The sequence below is a fragment of the Phocoena sinus genome, chromosome 12 (genome assembly GCF_008692025.1).
Source record: "Phocoena sinus isolate mPhoSin1 chromosome 12, mPhoSin1.pri, whole genome shotgun sequence".
Lineage (NCBI taxonomy): Eukaryota > Metazoa > Chordata > Mammalia > Artiodactyla > Phocoenidae > Phocoena > Phocoena sinus.
Genome location: NC_045774.1, coordinates 67,405,352 through 67,423,367, shown reverse-complemented (window position 1 = coordinate 67,423,367; position 18,016 = coordinate 67,405,352). Strand labels below are relative to the sequence as shown.

The following is an 18,016-nucleotide window of genomic DNA, read 5'->3' as shown; positions in this document are numbered from 1 at the left end:
TTTCAATTATTATCTAAGCATGTTAAAAGAACATTCTAATCAAAATATAACAGAACTTTACATGGTTTTATTTATACATTACTGGTAAAGAAAGCAAACTTTATATAAAAAGTTTTATACAAATAGAAAAGTCCTTGGCTAGGTACAGCCATTTATGTGTGTGTATACACCCAAACATACACACACAAACACAAAGTATTTTACATCATTATAATTACACATATTTACAGATACACTATTTAAATTACTTTACAATTTACCAAATTGTGCACAGGCAATTAGAAAAGCAAATAAAAATGGATGAAACGAACTAAATAATGGTTAAGCTTAAAATTCTACAAAACTATTTTTAAAAATCTAGAAAGAAAGTCATTTCTTTGAAATATCAAAACTAAGGTTTCAATACTGTTTTGTTGTTGCTTTTATCTTAATAACAAGTTCTAACCTGTTTAAAAATAAATATCATGACTAATAACAGATAAGCAAATCAGACTGATGTCAGGAACAAGGTGAACACGCTGGCTTGAGATTAAGAGTCAGCAAGTTATGACAAATGCAGATTATTATCTGGTAATCGAATGTCATAAAACTGCCCTCTCCTTCCCCATTAAAAACATGAAGAATTCCAAGCTTCTGTGTAGTTTGCAATATCAATTAAGACTCCAAGGAATTCAGCAACTTATCTGTAATGTAAGAAAATGCTAAAGTTATGATTCTATTTTTCTGATATGACCATCTCATAAAGTGTTGTTCTTTTAAATGAGTTCTCTTAGATAATAAATATTGGTGGTTAAAGAACTAGCTTTTTATAGACTCAGTTTGGTAACTTTATCTTTACACTCTGATTTTGATAAGAATGTAATGAGACTATAGTACCTGAAGGAAAAAAAATCAGTTAAGAAACAAACTAGGCATTGGGATTGACATATATACACTAATATGTATAAAACAGATAATAAGAACCTGCTGTATAAAAAATAAATAATAAAATAAAATTAAAAAAAAACAAACTAGGAATGAAATAACTCACTATTTGTGCTATCATGCAAGCAAATAAAATCTCAAGTACCAAATCCATTAAAAGATTGTAGATTTGTAATGGAATTTGGAAATTTCAAACTAATAAGTGTCATTTCCAGATACAAGTTAGTTCGTTCACGAAGGGAACATTATCTTCAACAAGAGAATGGAAGTCATATTTTAAGATAACGTTCAAATAAAACAAAAAAAACCTCAGTTTAATTTTCTAAAGGCAGTGAAAAATTAACAGCATAGTGAATCTGAAAAGAAAACAGGTCATTTTTGCATCAAACTGTTTCTTAAAGGTTCTTTAGAATAAGCTTTTTTTTTTTTTTTTTTTTTTTTTTTAGAATAAGCTTTTTCTTCAAATTCCTTATTATTCAATCTTACATTCTGAATTATATAAACAGAATTTTAATGTCAGAGTACACTACTAAATATCTTTTGAAGATTTCATTAACAAACTAGTTGCTTTGAGAGGATACTGAAATTAACAGATTATCTAAAGACAGTAATTTACACTGGGTTTAGAAACAGATTTTTTTTTTTTTTTTTTTGCGGTACACAGGCCTCTCACTGTTGTGGCCTCTCCCGCTGCAGAGCACAGGCTCCGGACGCGCAGGCTCAGCGGCCATGGCTCACGGGCCCAGCCGCTCCGCGGCATGTGGGATCTTTCCGGACCGGGGCACGAACCCGTGTCCCCTGCATCGGCAGGCGGACTCCCAACCACTGCGCCACCAGGGAAGCCCTAGAAACAGATTTTTATAACTCAAAAGTGTTCAGAACCCTTCACAATGAGATCAATGTCCAAATATGGTTCTTCTTCAGAGTTAGTTTTATTTAAAGTTGGGCATTCTGGATTCAAATAATTATGACTACAAATCAACTGAAAAATAGTGATATGTTAAATATCTTTACAATCTTCCTTACATAAAAGTCCAAAATATTTAAGCAATTGGCTCAGGTCTTACAGGAAATACCTGATAAACATTATTGCCTTAATAAACCCGTATAAGAATGGCTTAAAGAAACATGTCTGTGAACATTATTAATAATGTAACGTGGTAAATCATGTCACCTCTTCAGATGACAATGGACTTCATGTTTATAAATGTATGTTTTGTATTTTAGCACTCCTAATTAAAAATGTAAAATATGTTAAATTACGACTGCACAGATTTCACTGGCTATGAAATATAATGCTATTCAAGAATGTTTTCTCGCCTTTTTTTTTCTTTTTTTGGCTGAGCCACGTGGCACACAAGATCTTAGTTCCCCGACCAGGGACAGAACCCAGGCCCCTGGCAGTGGAAACACAGAGTCCTAACCGCTGGGCCACCAGGGAATTCCCTCAAGAATGTTTTGTTTTTCCTCATCGATAAAAATTTATTATCAATCATCAAATGGATTTCCCCCCACTTTAGACTCATCAACACTCAGAAGGCTGAGGAGAGATGCTGATCTGAACTGCAGCAGGTTTCATTGACCACGTCCCTGTGGATGAGGTGCCTTAGAAGCCTGCACGAGCAACCATTCTCCAACCTGTGACTGAAACAGGAACTCAACTGGATGTCTCTCACCCGCCACTCACACCTTCAATGACTAACAGGCCATTAAGTGCACAGGTACAGTGTCAAGCATTTACTTTACTAGCCTACTGTAGTGTAACCATTAACTACCTGCATTTTGACTTTTCAAAGAGCTTCATTAGCTGCTGGAATCTTTCTGAGACCTGAAAAATTTTAAATGAGGGTTAATTATAAATATCTCAATATATATTCTTTTATCTTTGATGAATATTTTCACAAACCATCTAAAGACAGAGTAAGTTACCCTTAATTATAAAGGTAAAGTAATAGTTAGAAAAACAAAGTATCTTCATAATAAAGGTAATTGCTAGTTTAACTTTTCAATATCAAACCTTCTTAAACAGGCAAATATCATTACAAAATTGCTCAAGATCAAATAAGTAAATGGCAAAACAACAGAATAAAGAATTCGGATTGTTTCAGACTTCTTCCACGATCACTGAGTTTTTAACAGTCTTTTATTTTATTTTTTTGGCTGCACCACACAGCTTGTGGGATCTTAGTTCCCTGACCAGGGACTGAACCCATGCTCTCGGCAGTGAAAGCATGGAGTCCTAACTACTGGAACACTGGGGAATTCTCCAAAGAGCCATACTTTTAAAGAAGTTGGCTAACAAATAGCTATATATTTTAAACACATTAAAAATCAAATCTAAATATTTAGAGTAGTAACATCTGTGAAACTATAGAGATGTAAAACTGGAGTAGTTACCTGATATGGATTTTTATTCAACTTGGCAGCTAACTGAGAAAACGTTTTCAACGATGGCCCTTTTTTCTGACACTCCAATAAAATTTCCCGGTCATCATTTCTGAAGGGGGAAAAATGTTATTTAGCTTTTGTAGGTTCGAACAGAAAGGTAACAAAAATTCCATTGCCTTACTATCTACCAATAAGAGTTGACATTTTTATTAAAACCCATAAAAAAAGAACAAGTGTGTATACTAAAATACGGACGATGGTTATCTCTGAGAGATAAGATTATGGATGATTTTAATCTTTGACTTCATACATATTTCCCAAATTTTCTAAAACAAATACTAATGTATGTTTCTAGTGACAAAATGAAAGATTTTAAAAAATTCTACTTGTAGTGTGTATAGTACTTTAAAAATTAGGGCCCAAACGTGATCACAGACCTGATAAGCGAGAAGAACCAAAAAGTAACACAGAAGCCAGATCTTCTAATCCCCAGACCTCTGTTTTTTCTACATGGTCTGAACCAATGTGCGTTATTATAGTCTCTGAGATTTTACCATCTGCAGGTTACCCGAAATGAAGGCATTAGAGGACTGAGGTTTTAAACAAAATTGATCACCAATTTCAACAAAATTCATTCTCTCTCATTATGCACTCTAGCCGGTCTAGAGATCACGCACCTCTGGTTCACTGGTTCCCAACTGTGGTCACCTTGACATCCGAAATGGGGTCTTTACATCTGCATTTCTTAAAAATCTCACATAAAAGTCAAAAGTACAACCTGTTTTTGAAGCTTCTAATTTCGGGGGAAAACTCAAATTACAAACACCCACACTTTTTGTCCTATTCACCACCTGTCATTCCTCCTTTCTAAAATGTGCGTATACCAGGCTCCTTACAAATGAAAGGATTTTTCTTTTTCATTGAAAAGTGAAGTTAAGAACATAAGGAAAAGTTCTGTCCACGGTGCTAGTACACAGCGCTGGTTAAGAGCCACTGCTCTAGACTGTTCTACAGTACAGCTGGGTTGTATCCTAGAACGTATCTTCTACCAACTTTGGCCACTTTTGAAGTAAGTCATCACTTTCCCTATTTTAAGATGGGATAAAACTATGATGACATGACAGAACAGATTGCTGGTATCTTAAAACTTCCTGGTGATTTAACAGTCTCATTAGATTCTTACCTTGTCCACGAAACTATAATTTCTCCCTTCTTTTTAATAACATTCTTCGCAGAAAGGCTTGCAAGAGAAGTGGCAGATGCTGCTGATGCATCCTTAGTCCCTGGGCTTTCCTTTAACGACGAGGGATCTTTAGTTACTACAGGGGCCTTTTTCTTACTGGCTTTCTTTCGGTGAGCATCACCATTCTCACCAGAATCTTGGGTAATTTTCTTGGTCTTTTCCCTGCCGGTTAAGTCTGCTTCCTTTCTCTGTTTTTTCTGAGAAGGATTTAGATCAGAAAGATTTTTCCTCTTTTTGTGAGCATTATCCAAAGCCCCAGGCAACTCTGAACTACCAGAATTTGATGCCAACTCTGATTTTACATCAACCTTTTTCACTTCACCCGAACTGGGAAATGCCGAGGTTAAATCGATACAGGCTTCCTCAACAATGCATTCCAAAGGCCTGTTTGCCACTTGCACCTTTTCTTCCTTTGAGTTATCTTCATCTACACATATCACCTGACACCCCAAGTCTTTAACAGCTAAAGCAGGACAGTTACCTTCATTTTTACTGTCACTTGAAACATCTTGTGTCAAATCAATAAAAGCATCTACAGTATCAGGCTGCATACTGTCCAATACTGGAGCATTTTGATCCACACTGCTTCCAGAACATCCCAACTGCTCAATATTTAAAACTGTTACTTCTACGAATTCCCCCAACTTTTTGGTCTCGGTGACTGGATCTTTTGTGAGGTCTATATACGCGTTTGGAAGATGATCCTCGACAGAATGTGGAATTTCGTCCATTGGAGGCAATTCTTCAACGCTTTCAGGTACTTTTGGTTCCCATACTTGATGCAACTTGAAACATTCTTCAACTACTTCAGTACTATGAACCACTTTACCTGAAGCATCTTTAAGAAATTCATATATATCGGGAACCTCTGTTTGTATCATACAGTCCTGTTCTTCATGAACTGATTTACTGCTATCAACATTTTTACTGGAAATTTTCAATTCCTCCACAGATTTAAAAACTCTGTACTGACATGAAATATATTTTTTCTCCACTGTTTCGTCAGCTTCCTTTTCCACTCTTGGCAAAGATTCATCAGCCACCGTATTCTGTTTATGACTAGGGGAGGTAGATGGTGCCGCACGGCGTATTTTCACAATGAAATGATCATTGGACTTTTCCATTATGACAGCGTGCATGGGTAGATTAGGGTGGTACTGAAAGCCTGGAGCAATAGACCGGCTTGTCCATGATGAAGAACAACTTGATTTACTGCTTGAATTATCAGACTCCAGGGCTAAATGAATGTCCTGTTCAGATGCATCCTCTTCCTCAAGTAAGGCATCTTCACTAAAATGGGCACTAATAACTTCTTCGGGCGTTGAATTAGACGAAACATCTGACTTTAAGAAACTGAGATGACCATCTGACTTTAGAGGTGATGGTACTGTTAAAGAGACTGCTAGATCTTCAAGAAGTATGGAGGAAACACAGGGCTTACTCTTTTCTGAACTACATACATTATCTTTACTTAAAGCTACGTTAGTGGACACTTCAAACATACAACTTTCATCCAACACATCAGGATGAACTGGCAATGAAAGCCCTGAAGACAGAGACGGACCTTTCTCAGATGACAATAATGACCAATTATCATCACTAATCACCTTAGGACAGGGAGAAACCACCCCTGAAACGAGCTCTTCCGTTGTACAAACTGGTAGAGATTCACATTTAAGAGTCTCTAGCATCTGTTTCGCTGGTGTCTTTAACTCCCACTCACTTTTTTCGTTACAGTTAACACTGTTGTCCAAAAGATCAGAACCTTGCAACAAACTTTTAAATATTTCTCCCATCTGTGCATCACTCACTAAATTAAAAGTAAGGCTAGATGCTTGCTGCTCAGTAAGAATCTCAAAACTGCGTTCTGGCTTCAAAGCAGCGTGCTGGGATGCCTGTGAGTCCTCTATGGTGCTGCCTTCCATTTTTCCTGCCTTTGGGGTGCTCGGGCAGTTTGGTTCCAAGGACGCCTCTTCAAATTGAGGGTTCTTAATATTACCAAAGCAAGTGTTAGTACTTTTTTTAATGTTGTGCTTTACTCTGTTAATACTGGAATTATTTTGCTCTTGATGTTTTTCCTCCGATTTTTTACAACCTACTAAAGACTTAGAGTAACCAGAATCTTCTGATTTGGGGGGTTTCTCCTTCAACATTTCTTTGCTGGAGCTGCCTACATTCCCCTTCTGACAATTTGAATATTGTGCTTTGTCTTTATTTCTCTTTTCAAGTTTTCCTTCGTCACTGTCACTGCCAATGTTTATGGAGTCACAAAACTTTGCTAAGATTTTCTTAAGCTTTGTAAACAAGTAATCAAGTTGTTCATCTACAAATTTCCACAATTTTTTTTTCATATCTGGTAGCTGCTGTTCAAATAAACGATCCACGATGCCATTCTTTTTAACTTGCTTAAGTTTGGATTCTATAACATCACAGAGATTCTTCTGTAAAATAGTCACTGACTTAGAGATTTTGGATAAGTCAAGGTGTTTAATTAGTGATGTAAAACTCAAAATTGCTGACTCAATAATTCTATGAAATTGTATTGATGAAAATTTTACCTTGAATTTCATATAATTTTTCCTTACATGTTTTCTTATCATTCGTAACATGTGCACAACCTCTCGGACAGAAGAGGGTGCAGCAATAATTGGCACTATTTTTTCCAGGCTGGAAGTGCCCACTGACCTATCTTTCCTCTCTGTTTTTGAAGATCTGCTAGATTCAGTTCGTCTTTTATTCCATTTGCTTTTGGTCTGATGGATTTTTATAGAAGATACCTTCCTGTTGTCTTTATCCAAATGCACAGTGCTTTTCCTACTTCCTGGGTTAGTTCTTGTGTTCTGCACTTCAGCAGAAGCTCTTGGGTTGGTACTTTTGTCAAAACGTTTTTGTGGTTCAGATTTTTCACTGTCGCTTATAATTTCTCCTTCTTCTAATTCATCTAAAGATGAATTCTTGTGGGAGTCTGCTTCTGTAAATTTGTCAGATTTGCAAATTGGCTTTTGATTTTCCTTATTGAGATCAGACTGACTCTTGGAGGCAGAATGAGCTAAATTTGGTGGAAACACATCTGTGGAAGAAAAAAGCATATTATAGTCACATGACTACTGAGTCTTTGTCATTTAACATTTCCATACTAAATATTTATAACAAAAAATTAAATGTTGAGGCAATTTATTATTTTAACAGCTTTTACACTATTTACACTATATTACTCTAACACGTACTCATGTCATGGTCTTTACTGGTCTCAGAAAGTGCCTGACAATAGTGATAGTATAGAGTTTGGTCATTTGGATAAACAGCAACCAACTGTTCAGGTTTCTTTACTTGATGTTAGCAGCATCACCCACTCTATGCCATTTGATGATGGCTTTTGGACAACAAAAATATACCTGAAAGCAAGCAAGGAGTATTTGAGACAATCTGTTCTACCATTCCCTTTTGTTGTATAAGTAAGAATTACCTAAATCTAGACTAAAGGCTCAATGTACATTTCTAGGTAACAACAAAGGTCTGAATAATAATTATCAAATAAAAAGCACTAACAAAATAATGCCATTTGCAGCAACATGGATGGACCTAGAGATTGTCATACCGAGTGAAGTTAAGTCAGACACGGAAAGACAAATATCATACGATATCACTTATATGTAGAATCTAAAAAAAAGGGTACAAATGAATTTATTTACAAAAGAAAAGTAGAGTCACAGATGTAGAAAACAAACTTATGGTTACCAGGGGATAGGGCAGGGAGGAATAAATTGGAAGGCTGGGATTGACATATACACACTACTATATATAAAATAGATAACAAATAAGAACCTGCTGTACAGCACAGGGAACTCTACTCAATACTCTGTAATGGCCTATACAGGAAAAAAATCTAAAAAAAAAAGAATGGATATATGTATATGTATAACTGATTCACTTTGCTGCACACCTAAAACTAACACAACACTGTAAATCAACTATATGCCAATAAAAATTTTAAAAATAAATAAATATCAATAAATAAATTAAAAGCACTGATTCATCCTGCTGACATATGTTACACTCTCACAAAAATATAAGTTATAGGAGATAATATAAACTATTACCTTTATGACTGTTATTATATAATGGAACTCGAGATGGGCTTTCCAGTCTAAGAACTTTTGCTACAGGTCTCACGGGACTATTCAGAGGACTGATGGCTTCTGGAATAGGTCTCAGCTGATTAAGGTCAATGCTCAGAACTGAGTTCTCATCGTCGTGATATACTGAGTTTGCTTCACCAATTTCCATTCTGTGGTCCGTTAACTCAGTCTGCCGAAGTGAAGATTCTGGAGTCTCTTTAGGTAAGCAAGGCTCCAAGTGACAAGACTTACTCCCAACCAGTGGTGCATCTACAAGAGAAGGCTCAAGGTTTGGTTTACCATCTTCTGAAAGGACTGTTGGCAAAATGACAGCTTCTTCAATTGAAGGCTGCAAAATGCTTTCATTGGATTCGGTCACTTTGGTTGAAAAAGCCTCCTTCATTTCTGTATCTTCGGAAATACTACAAGAATTTAAGTCATCCTTTCTTTTGGTATCCAATTCCAAACCAAAGTTTTGAGAAACATTTGTTTGTACTGTGTCTATTACCACAGGAACTGCTGCCCTGGCACCATTAATGGTCTGTTCCATTTCTGTTGATGATGGAAACAAGGATTCTGTTTGTTGCATTTCCACAGATGCTGAGAAGGAAATCTCTGTGCCACAAATGGACATATCACAATGCACAGTATTCGCAACAGATTTAATGAACAAACTATTTTCTTCTTCTATTTTCCTTTCTGAAACACTGGTCCTGGGTTCAGATGCTGCTGTAAGAGCATCCTTTGGTTCCAATAACTCTGATTTGGTTTCCTCTGTGATATGTTCACTGACAGAGGGAATACATGTCACAGTTTTAGCCTGCACCAAGGACTCCAAATCACATATGTCACTTGATTTGGGAGTATCGGTTATTTTATGCAGATTTTCCTGAGAAACAGGCTGCTTTTTAGCAGGAGAAAGAGTTAAGTTCAATTTTTCCATAAAGCTTAACTTTAAGTCTTTGTTTTGTGTTTCATTTGAACCGTTCTCAGGTTTAACTGCTGGCTCTTTATCATCCACTCCTTCAGAAACATCATTATTAGAGACTTCACCGTTATCATTTTTTGGCTCATTCTGTCTCTTTAAATCTGTAGCGGCTTTCTTAGTCTCTCTGTTTGTCTTCTGCAGATGTTCTGCAAGTACTCTTTTTTCATTTCTCATATGCTTATTTTCTTCTTTGCCCTCTTGTTCTCTTTTCCGCTTATCTTCAGTTCTATGCCTTTCTACCCTTAAAGGTGCATTTTCCCATTGGTGCACAGCATCAACTTCCTTAGAGTCAACATGTTTGTGAATTCTATTGGTTGAAAGAGAGGACGGACATCTTCCTTCTTGAAAACTATGATTACTTACAGCCCTGTCTCTTTTACAATCTTCCCGGCCTCTTCTCTCTTCTGGATGATATTTACTTGAATTATGAGAAGATTTTGCTAGTTCCTTCTTGCAATAAGGAAGCAATGCTCGTTCAGATCTTTTCCAATGATCCTGGTCTTTTACTACTGACTTAGGTTTTTGGTCAACTTTCCTTTCTTCTTTGTCTTGTGATTTAAGTTCTTTTCTATTTATATTTTGTGATCTTTCACTTTGTCTTTCGAGTTTTTTGTCACTTTGAGATTCTAGTCGAGTGTGTGACCTGTCTCTAGAGCTTTCTTTCTCCCAAGAAGAGCTACTGCGTTCATTTTTATAATCCAAATCTGTGTTACTTTTAAACTTTGAATTTTTGCTTTCAGCCTTTGGTTCACCTTTACTGTATTTCTCAGGACGTCCTTGTAGCCTCTGACTGGCCTCTATGTTCCTCGGTTCACCATCACCACAGCTAGTGTTCAAGTCTTTTCGTATTCTGTCAGTCCCTCTGCCGTACTGGCTATGTCTATCTTTCCTTCCTCTTCTGTGATCCTCACTGGAACTACCCTCACCAACCTGATAATGGGAACGTGACCAAATGCCATTGGTGGAGTGTTTTTCAACAGATGTAGGCAAATGTGAAGTGCCCTTTTTTTCAGAATGTGATTTTCCTTCCTTTTCGAGGTATGGCAGTGAAGTGCTATAATGTACATCTTTAGAAACATCACTTTTCACTCTGTGATCAGTCTTTGAACAATCATCCAAATGGAGAGATCTGGATTTAAGACCTTTTGTTTTAACTATATCTGGTGTCCTTGAAGTTTTATGAGTATTTCGAAGATGTGGAAACTCAGACAATCTATTGAGAAATAGAAATTAACACCAAAAAAACAAAGTTAATTCCTTTTTAATAACCCAAGGTTTAATCACATGTGATACACTTTAAAACTGGGGGGCCCACATACTGGCAAAACTAATTTTACTTTGCATAAAAGAATGAGTAGTAAGAATTTACCAGCTTCCAACTAAATGAGCCAGTTTTTAAAACAAGGAACTCTCTTTCACTTGCTTTGCTCAAAGCCTGGAGGACCTCTCAGTTCTATCCCAGCATTTGCCAATGTCTTTCAGATTTCCTTCACTACAGGTGCACAACTCTCAAACTAACCACAAATTCACTTCTTTCAGAACGAGTGCCATTATTTTCTTGCCTTCACTCTAGCCCAACTGAAACATAAGGGAAAGTGAAATCTTGCTGGAGAACAGAGACGATCAAAATGCGACTCTATGTAGCTCCCTATCCTAGTTTTCTGTTTCACATACAACCCCACAGCAAAAGCCAAAGCGTCAATAGCCATCTTAAAGCGTTACATACTGTGCAAAAAGAAAAAGGAATAGCGAATTGTGATCCTTTCCTAGAGGAATGGTATGTATTTATTGTTTAAAATAACTCCTAAGGTTTTCAGAAAACTGGCAGTTTTCCTAAAAATAAAATGTAAATAGCTCATTTTAGCTTTTTGTAATAATATAGCCATCTTCCTGAACTTTTATAACTTCCCTGAATTTCCATAAATCTATGCCTAATCAGTACTAAATGTGTAGAGAACATCGTCTCAGGAATAAGGGAAGATTTTTATAGAACAAGAGGACACAGGATACATACAACTTAAGGCAATGTGTAGACCTTATGTGGATCTTGTTACGGGTTGAACTGCGTCTCCTCAAAATGTAATCCCCAGTACCTCAAACTAGTGACCTTATTTGGAGACAGGGTCTTTGGAGATAATCAAGTTAAAGTGAGGTCATTAGGGTGGACCCTTATCCAATATGACTAGTGTACTTATAAAAAAGGGAAATTTGGACAGATATATGTATAGAGGAAAGACTTTATGAAGAGACACAGAAGAAGGCAACCAGCTACAAGCCAAGGAGAGGCCTGGAACAGACCCATCACATAGCCCGCAGAAGGCATCAATCATACTGACACCTTGATCTTGGACTTCTGGCCTCCATAACTGTGAGACAATAAATTTCTGTTATTTAGGCCACCCAGTTTGTGGTACTCTGTTATGGCAGTCCTAGTAAACTAATAAATAAACTCAAAAAAATAAACATGAGGAAATACCTTTGAGACAACTCGGAAAATGCGAACACAAAAAGCATTAACCATAAAAAAAAAAAACTGATTGAATTTCACTAAAATTTAGAACTTTTATTCCTCACAAGACAATAAAGAGAGTGACAGATAAGTCACAGAATGGGAGAAGATGTCTTCAATAAATTTATCCAACAAAGGACTCACATTCAACAAAGCAGGCACACGTGTAACATACGTCATACTTATTAAAATGTAAGGTGCTAAAAGATAGTTCTAGCCCACAGAGCTCGTAATACACATTTAACATAACTCCACACTAAATAAAATACTATCAAAAGTTTTATTTTTTGTTGTTGTTATTTGGCCGCGCCATGTAATATGCGGGATTCTAGTTCCCCGACCAGGGATGGAACCCGTGCCCCTGCAGTGGAAGCATGGAGTCTTAACCACAGGACCGCCAGGGAAGTCCCAAAGGTTTTATTTTAAAATAAACCTCCACATTAAACACTTTCCAGAATTTACACTTGAAAATTTTTATCTTATATCAATATTTCCATTTTTTCTATTAAAAATGAACTTTCAGCAAAATGATAAACATTTACCATTAGAGTACTAGTTGAAGCTCACAAATAAAAAGTGCAAATATTTGACAGAATTTTTATTAGATAATGTATCAGTATAACCATGTATAACAATCTAATGAAATAACACATCATTTATTCACCCAGTTTCTCTGAATTTTCACTCTATTCAAACATTATACCCCTCCCCTAAAAGATTCAAATATATATAAAATTTCCTCAACACTTCAGGAATCGATCTTATGCTTGTTGCACCTTGTGGGATTTAGATTAGTAAACATACACAACCATCTTTATTTTCAAAAGGCCTAAAATGCATATCATATGGTCCACACATAGGATTATCTCCTTTCACTCTTTAAACATTTATTGTACATGGTAGATACTCAATAAATGGTAAGGACACAAAGACATGGTTCCTGCTCCCATGAAGTTTACAGTTTAGTGGAAGAGAACACTAATTAAGTGATCCCATTCATGATTTTTTAAACTGCAAGTGTAAATGAAGCTACAAAAAAAGAGATCTGACCTAGTCAGTGAGAACAGACAAATGTCCCACATGAAAAGGATGCTTATGCCGAGACCTGAAGATAAGTAGGTATTTAGCAGGTGGAGGAGAGGAGCATTTCAGGGAGTGGAAACAGTTCATGCAACTCAGAGCCATGGTACACCCAACAAACTGAAAGAATGCAGGAGATACACTAGAGCTATGATACCTAGGCAAAGGCAGACACTGAAGACAAGGCCTGAAAAGTAGTTTGGCACCATATTGTGAAGAGCTCTGTGGACCAAGTTAAGATTTATGATCTTTTATCCTAAGATCGATGAGAAGCCACTGATGTGTTTTAATCAAGAAAAGCGGTGGGGGGGCTTCCCTGGAGGCGCAGTGGTTGGGAGTCCGCCTGCCGATGCAGGGGACACAGGTTTGTGCCCCAGTCCGGGAGGATCCCACATGCCGCGGAGCGGCTGGGCCTGTGAGCCATGGCCGCTGGGCCTGCGTGTCCGCAGCCTGTGCTCCGCAGCAGGAGAGGCCACAGCAGTGAGAGGCCCGCGTACCACAAAAAAAAGAAAGAAAGAAAATGGGTGGGGGAATTCCCTGACGGTCCAGTGGTTAGGATGAGAAGCTTTCCCCAGCTTCTCATTTCATTCCTGAGGTCTGGGTTCAATCCCTGGTGGGGGAACTACGAACCTGCAAGCTGCTCGGCACAGCCCAAAATAAATAAATAAATAGATCATTTTTAAAAAAAGGGGGGTGGGTAGGACGGGGTGGTTCTGTGACAGACGTCCAGAGTTGTGCTTTACAAAGCATCCCGTGGCTTTAATGTCGAGAAATGAGAAATCACAGGCTGGAAAGAGCAAGAGCGGATGCAGAGTTCTGAGCACAAAGACTACTGCCAGTTCAGATGAGAGGTGATGGGCAGCAACAACGGTAGAAATGGAAGAGAAATGAACAACTTCAGAGATCATAAAGACAAAAATCAAAAGGACATGGTAATGAATTTGGATCTGAAGGATGACCAAGAGCTAAGTGTCAATGATGACCCCTATGCAGGGTGACTATATGTCCCAGTTTGCCAAGCAATGTCAGTGTAATTATTAATAGCCCCTCCTTCTACTCACAAAAGTACCCTGGTTTGGGCAATACATTAAATGGCCATTCCACCCCTCAGTCACTCTAGCTTGCACAGCTGAATAAATGATGGGGAATCCACTGAGCTAGGAACTACGGAAGGGGTTCAATCTTAAATTCTGTTGTGGATGAGGTAATTTTGAAAATTTTGTACAGATGTGAGGTAGTATCTACATATAAATGGAACTGACTAGTGTAAGTAAGATTACATCATAAGAAAATATTGATAGAGAAAGGAAAGGACATAGTGATGAGCTTTAAGGAATTCCAACTTAGCCAAGTACAGAAAAATAAATCTCAAGTTAGGAAGAAAACTAAGAATCATGAAACCCCAAGGGAGAAACTATTTCAAGAAAAGAGGGTCAACTATGTCAAATAGTGTATAAAGACAAGTTAAAATGAGAAGTCAAACTATTTGATGAATTTAGTGGTAGTCACAGCTGTTTTGGAGGAAGAGGTCAGAGTAGAATGGGTTCAAGAATGTGTAGAAATGGGAAGTGGAGAAATGGAGACAGCACGTTTAGATAACTGTTCTGGAGGTTTGACTATCAAGGGGAGGAGAGATATGAAATTCTCTGAGCCAAATACTGCCCCTAACCAAAAGAGGGAGAGAGAGAAATTAAGTAGAAAATCCATTTAAGAGGGAAAAGAACATATAATTGAGGGACTTCACTGGTGGCCCAGTGCGTAAGACTCTACCCTCCCAACGCAGGGAGCCCAGGTTCGATCCCTGGTCAGGGAACTAGATCCCACATGCATGCCACAACTAAGAGTCCACATGCCTCAACTAAGAAGCCCACATGGCACAACTAAGAAGTCCGCATGCCGCAACTAAAAAGATCCCATGTGCCGGAACTAAGACCCGGTGCAGCCAAAATAAATAAATAATGACAGATTTTTATGGGTTGTCTGTTAACAGTATATGACACAGACATCCTCCTGATATTTTAGTAATTTGATGGGCGCCTAGAAGAACCCATGACGTACACCACCATCGTCTCAGGACCAAAGGATATCAGAGCGAGATCCCAGTGTATTACAAAACTGAATATATTCAGAGAGGTATGTGGCAATATTCTATTAATAATCATATAGGTATCATTACGATAATATACCATTAGAATATTAGTCACTTACTTTCAGTAAAACCTTAAATATTTAATAAAATGCATGATTTTCATTAGCTTTCCAAAGTTAAAAATATTCCACCTATCAATACCCATGTAATTTACAAACAGATCCATATCCCTCAGTCATACCTTTGGTGAAGATTATTTATTTCTTCATCTTTGCGGTTTATTTCCACTCTGGCAGTTTTGATAAGTGCTGAGATATTTTTCTTAAGAGACTGGTTTTCATTTTTTAAGCTGAAATTCTAAACATCATAAAATACATTTAATAAAGTATGTATCGACAGGATTATTAAACTATTTATAATAGTTATTGATTGCCGAATGCTAACTGCATGCCACGCGTCACATATTTTATCTTATGCAATTCTCAAAACAGTCTTAGGAGGAGTACAGCGATGCTCATTATACAAACGGGGACGCTGAGATTCAAAGAAGAAAACTGGCGCCAAAGAAAAGCTATTTAAAGTGAAACTACTTAAAAGAGGGAACAAAATGAAAAACCAATAAATAACAAGCAAAAAAGTCATTATTTTGAAAATGGGTCACTGTTTTGAAGATGATAAAATTTTTACTATATTTAACAACAGGATAAAAATTTTTACTATATTTAACAACAACTATATTTTACAATATTTAACTTGCAACAATGTACTAATTCTCAGGTGAACAAAGAATGAATTGAGGATTGACTGGCTCTTTGGGAGAGAGGGTGAAGGAAGAGAAACAACTTTACCAAAAAATAAAAATCAGAACAAGACAGTACATTCCTAACTTTGCAGCATGATCACAAAAAATGTCTCTCTGGCAAAAACTGTTAAGGCATCACCATTTTTCCTCATCAGCCATTCTAAAGGTTCACGCCTCAAACCATTCTCTTTTAAACCACCTGATACAGTCTCTAAGAATTCTCTATTATTTAACTGTTAATTAGCCTAGTAGATCATTTGTCAATATCATTTAACAAATCAAGCAGTTTTCCTTTATCAGTTTCATTGACACTGGAAATAATGCATGTTTTGCCAGACTTGCTCTTTCATTTAATATTTTTTTAAAAAGTTTCCTTACAACCTGCCAACACTTGAGCATTTTAATTTTAACAAAAAATTTTATTAAATTTTAGTTTTAAAACCTGATTAAGGCGGAGACTTCCCTGGTGGCACAGTGGTTAAGAATCTGCCTGTGAATGCAGGGAACACGGGTTCGAGCCCTGGTCCGGGAAGATCCCACATGCCACAGAGCAACTAAGCCCGTGCACCATAACTACTGAGTCTGCGCTCTAGAGCCCGCAAGCCACAACTGCTGAGCCTGCACACCTAGAGCCCGTGCTCCACAACAAGAGAAGCTGCCACAATGAGAAGCCCACGCACCACAGGAAAGAGTAGCCCCTGCTCGTCGTAACTAGAGAAAGCCCGCGCAGCAACGAAGACCCAACACAGCCAAAAATAAATTAATTAAGTAAATTAATTTTAAAAAATCTAACAAGGGAAAAATAAAATATTCATTATAATTCTACCTGTGTCTGTATTTCCTTAAACTTTTTCATCAGCTCTTTCATTTGCAGCTGACATTTTCCATATTCTACCTGCAACTGTAAGATATAAAAAGATCAAGCATCATTCTAAATTATTTTCTTAGCTTAAATGACATTTCAAAATATTTCAAACTTTGCAAATCAACCCATAAATAAGGGTATATGAGGTCCATTTCTACTATCAGATATTTAGTTAATTACTGGTTTTTAAAGTTGGGCCTACCAATAATGTATTTTCTGTAGTTTCACATTCAATCTCCAAAGTTTAAAATTCAAGTAAGGTAGAAAGAAATTTGTCTGCATGAAGTCTTGGGACAAATTATAACTTTGTATAAATCATGAAAAAATAAAATATTTTATCACACTGATTGCCTGTTGAGATTTTATATGGTCAGACACTTAAATTCAATCAAGCAAAATTATAACTAAATTTAGGCAAGCATCCAGAAAACATTATTTTAAAAAGCAGATCTGAAGGCAGAAACTGACTTAAATATTCTTTTAGTCAAAGAGCTGCTTCCCAAACACAGAATGTCTATTCAATAGTAAGCTGATGTCTGTATTTCAGGAGCCACAAAAGAGCAAAGTAACTGTCCTTCAAAATTCTGGTAATCCATACATCATTATATGTTGCCTCCTTTGCAGTTCCTTCTTCAGTCAGGATTTCTTCATATAAATCCAAACAATTTCTGGATGGTACAGAGGATTTGGTAGCATTGTCTAAAACAAACAAACAAAAAAACCTTACATTAAAATACGTATTTCCAGATTCAGTGAAATCCCTGTCAAATCTCCAATGGCATTTTTCACAGAAATAGGAAAAACAATCCTAAAATGTGTATGGAACCACAAGACTGTGAATGACCACAGCAACCTTGAGAAAGAAGATCAAAGCTGGAGGCACGACACTTCCTGATTTCAAGATATAACACTATAGTAATCAAAACTGTATTTTATTGGCATAAAAACAGACATATAGACCAATGGTACAGAACAGAAAGCCCAGAAATAAACCCAGGTATGTATGGTCA

General features: G+C 36.9%; 1 protein-coding gene across 4 annotated transcripts in view; it reads right to left on the bottom strand.

The window, feature by feature from the left end:
- Positions 1 to 18,016, bottom strand: part of CASP8AP2 (caspase 8 associated protein 2) — a 45,326-nt gene that overhangs the window by 3,667 nt on the left and 23,643 nt on the right. The window contains exons 4-11 of one of the 4 annotated variants that reach the window (XM_032651219.1): positions 17,605 to 17,705; positions 16,968 to 17,042; positions 15,581 to 15,696; positions 8,656 to 10,874; positions 4,496 to 7,625; positions 3,322 to 3,421; positions 2,700 to 2,752; positions 48 to 683 (exon numbers count right to left, since the gene is read on the bottom strand). In XM_032651219.1, coding sequence (XP_032507110.1) covers positions 680 to 683; positions 2,700 to 2,752; positions 3,322 to 3,421; positions 4,496 to 7,625; positions 8,656 to 10,874; positions 15,581 to 15,696; positions 16,968 to 17,042; positions 17,605 to 17,705 — 5,798 coding nt within the window. In that variant the 3' untranslated portion in view covers positions 48 to 679. Of the gene's footprint in view, positions 1 to 47; positions 684 to 1,676; positions 2,753 to 3,321; positions 3,422 to 4,495; positions 7,626 to 8,655; positions 10,875 to 15,580; positions 15,697 to 16,967; positions 17,043 to 17,604; positions 17,706 to 18,016 lie in introns of those variants that run through there. The other 3 variants (XM_032651218.1, XM_032651221.1, XM_032651220.1) reach the window with 3 other exon arrangements.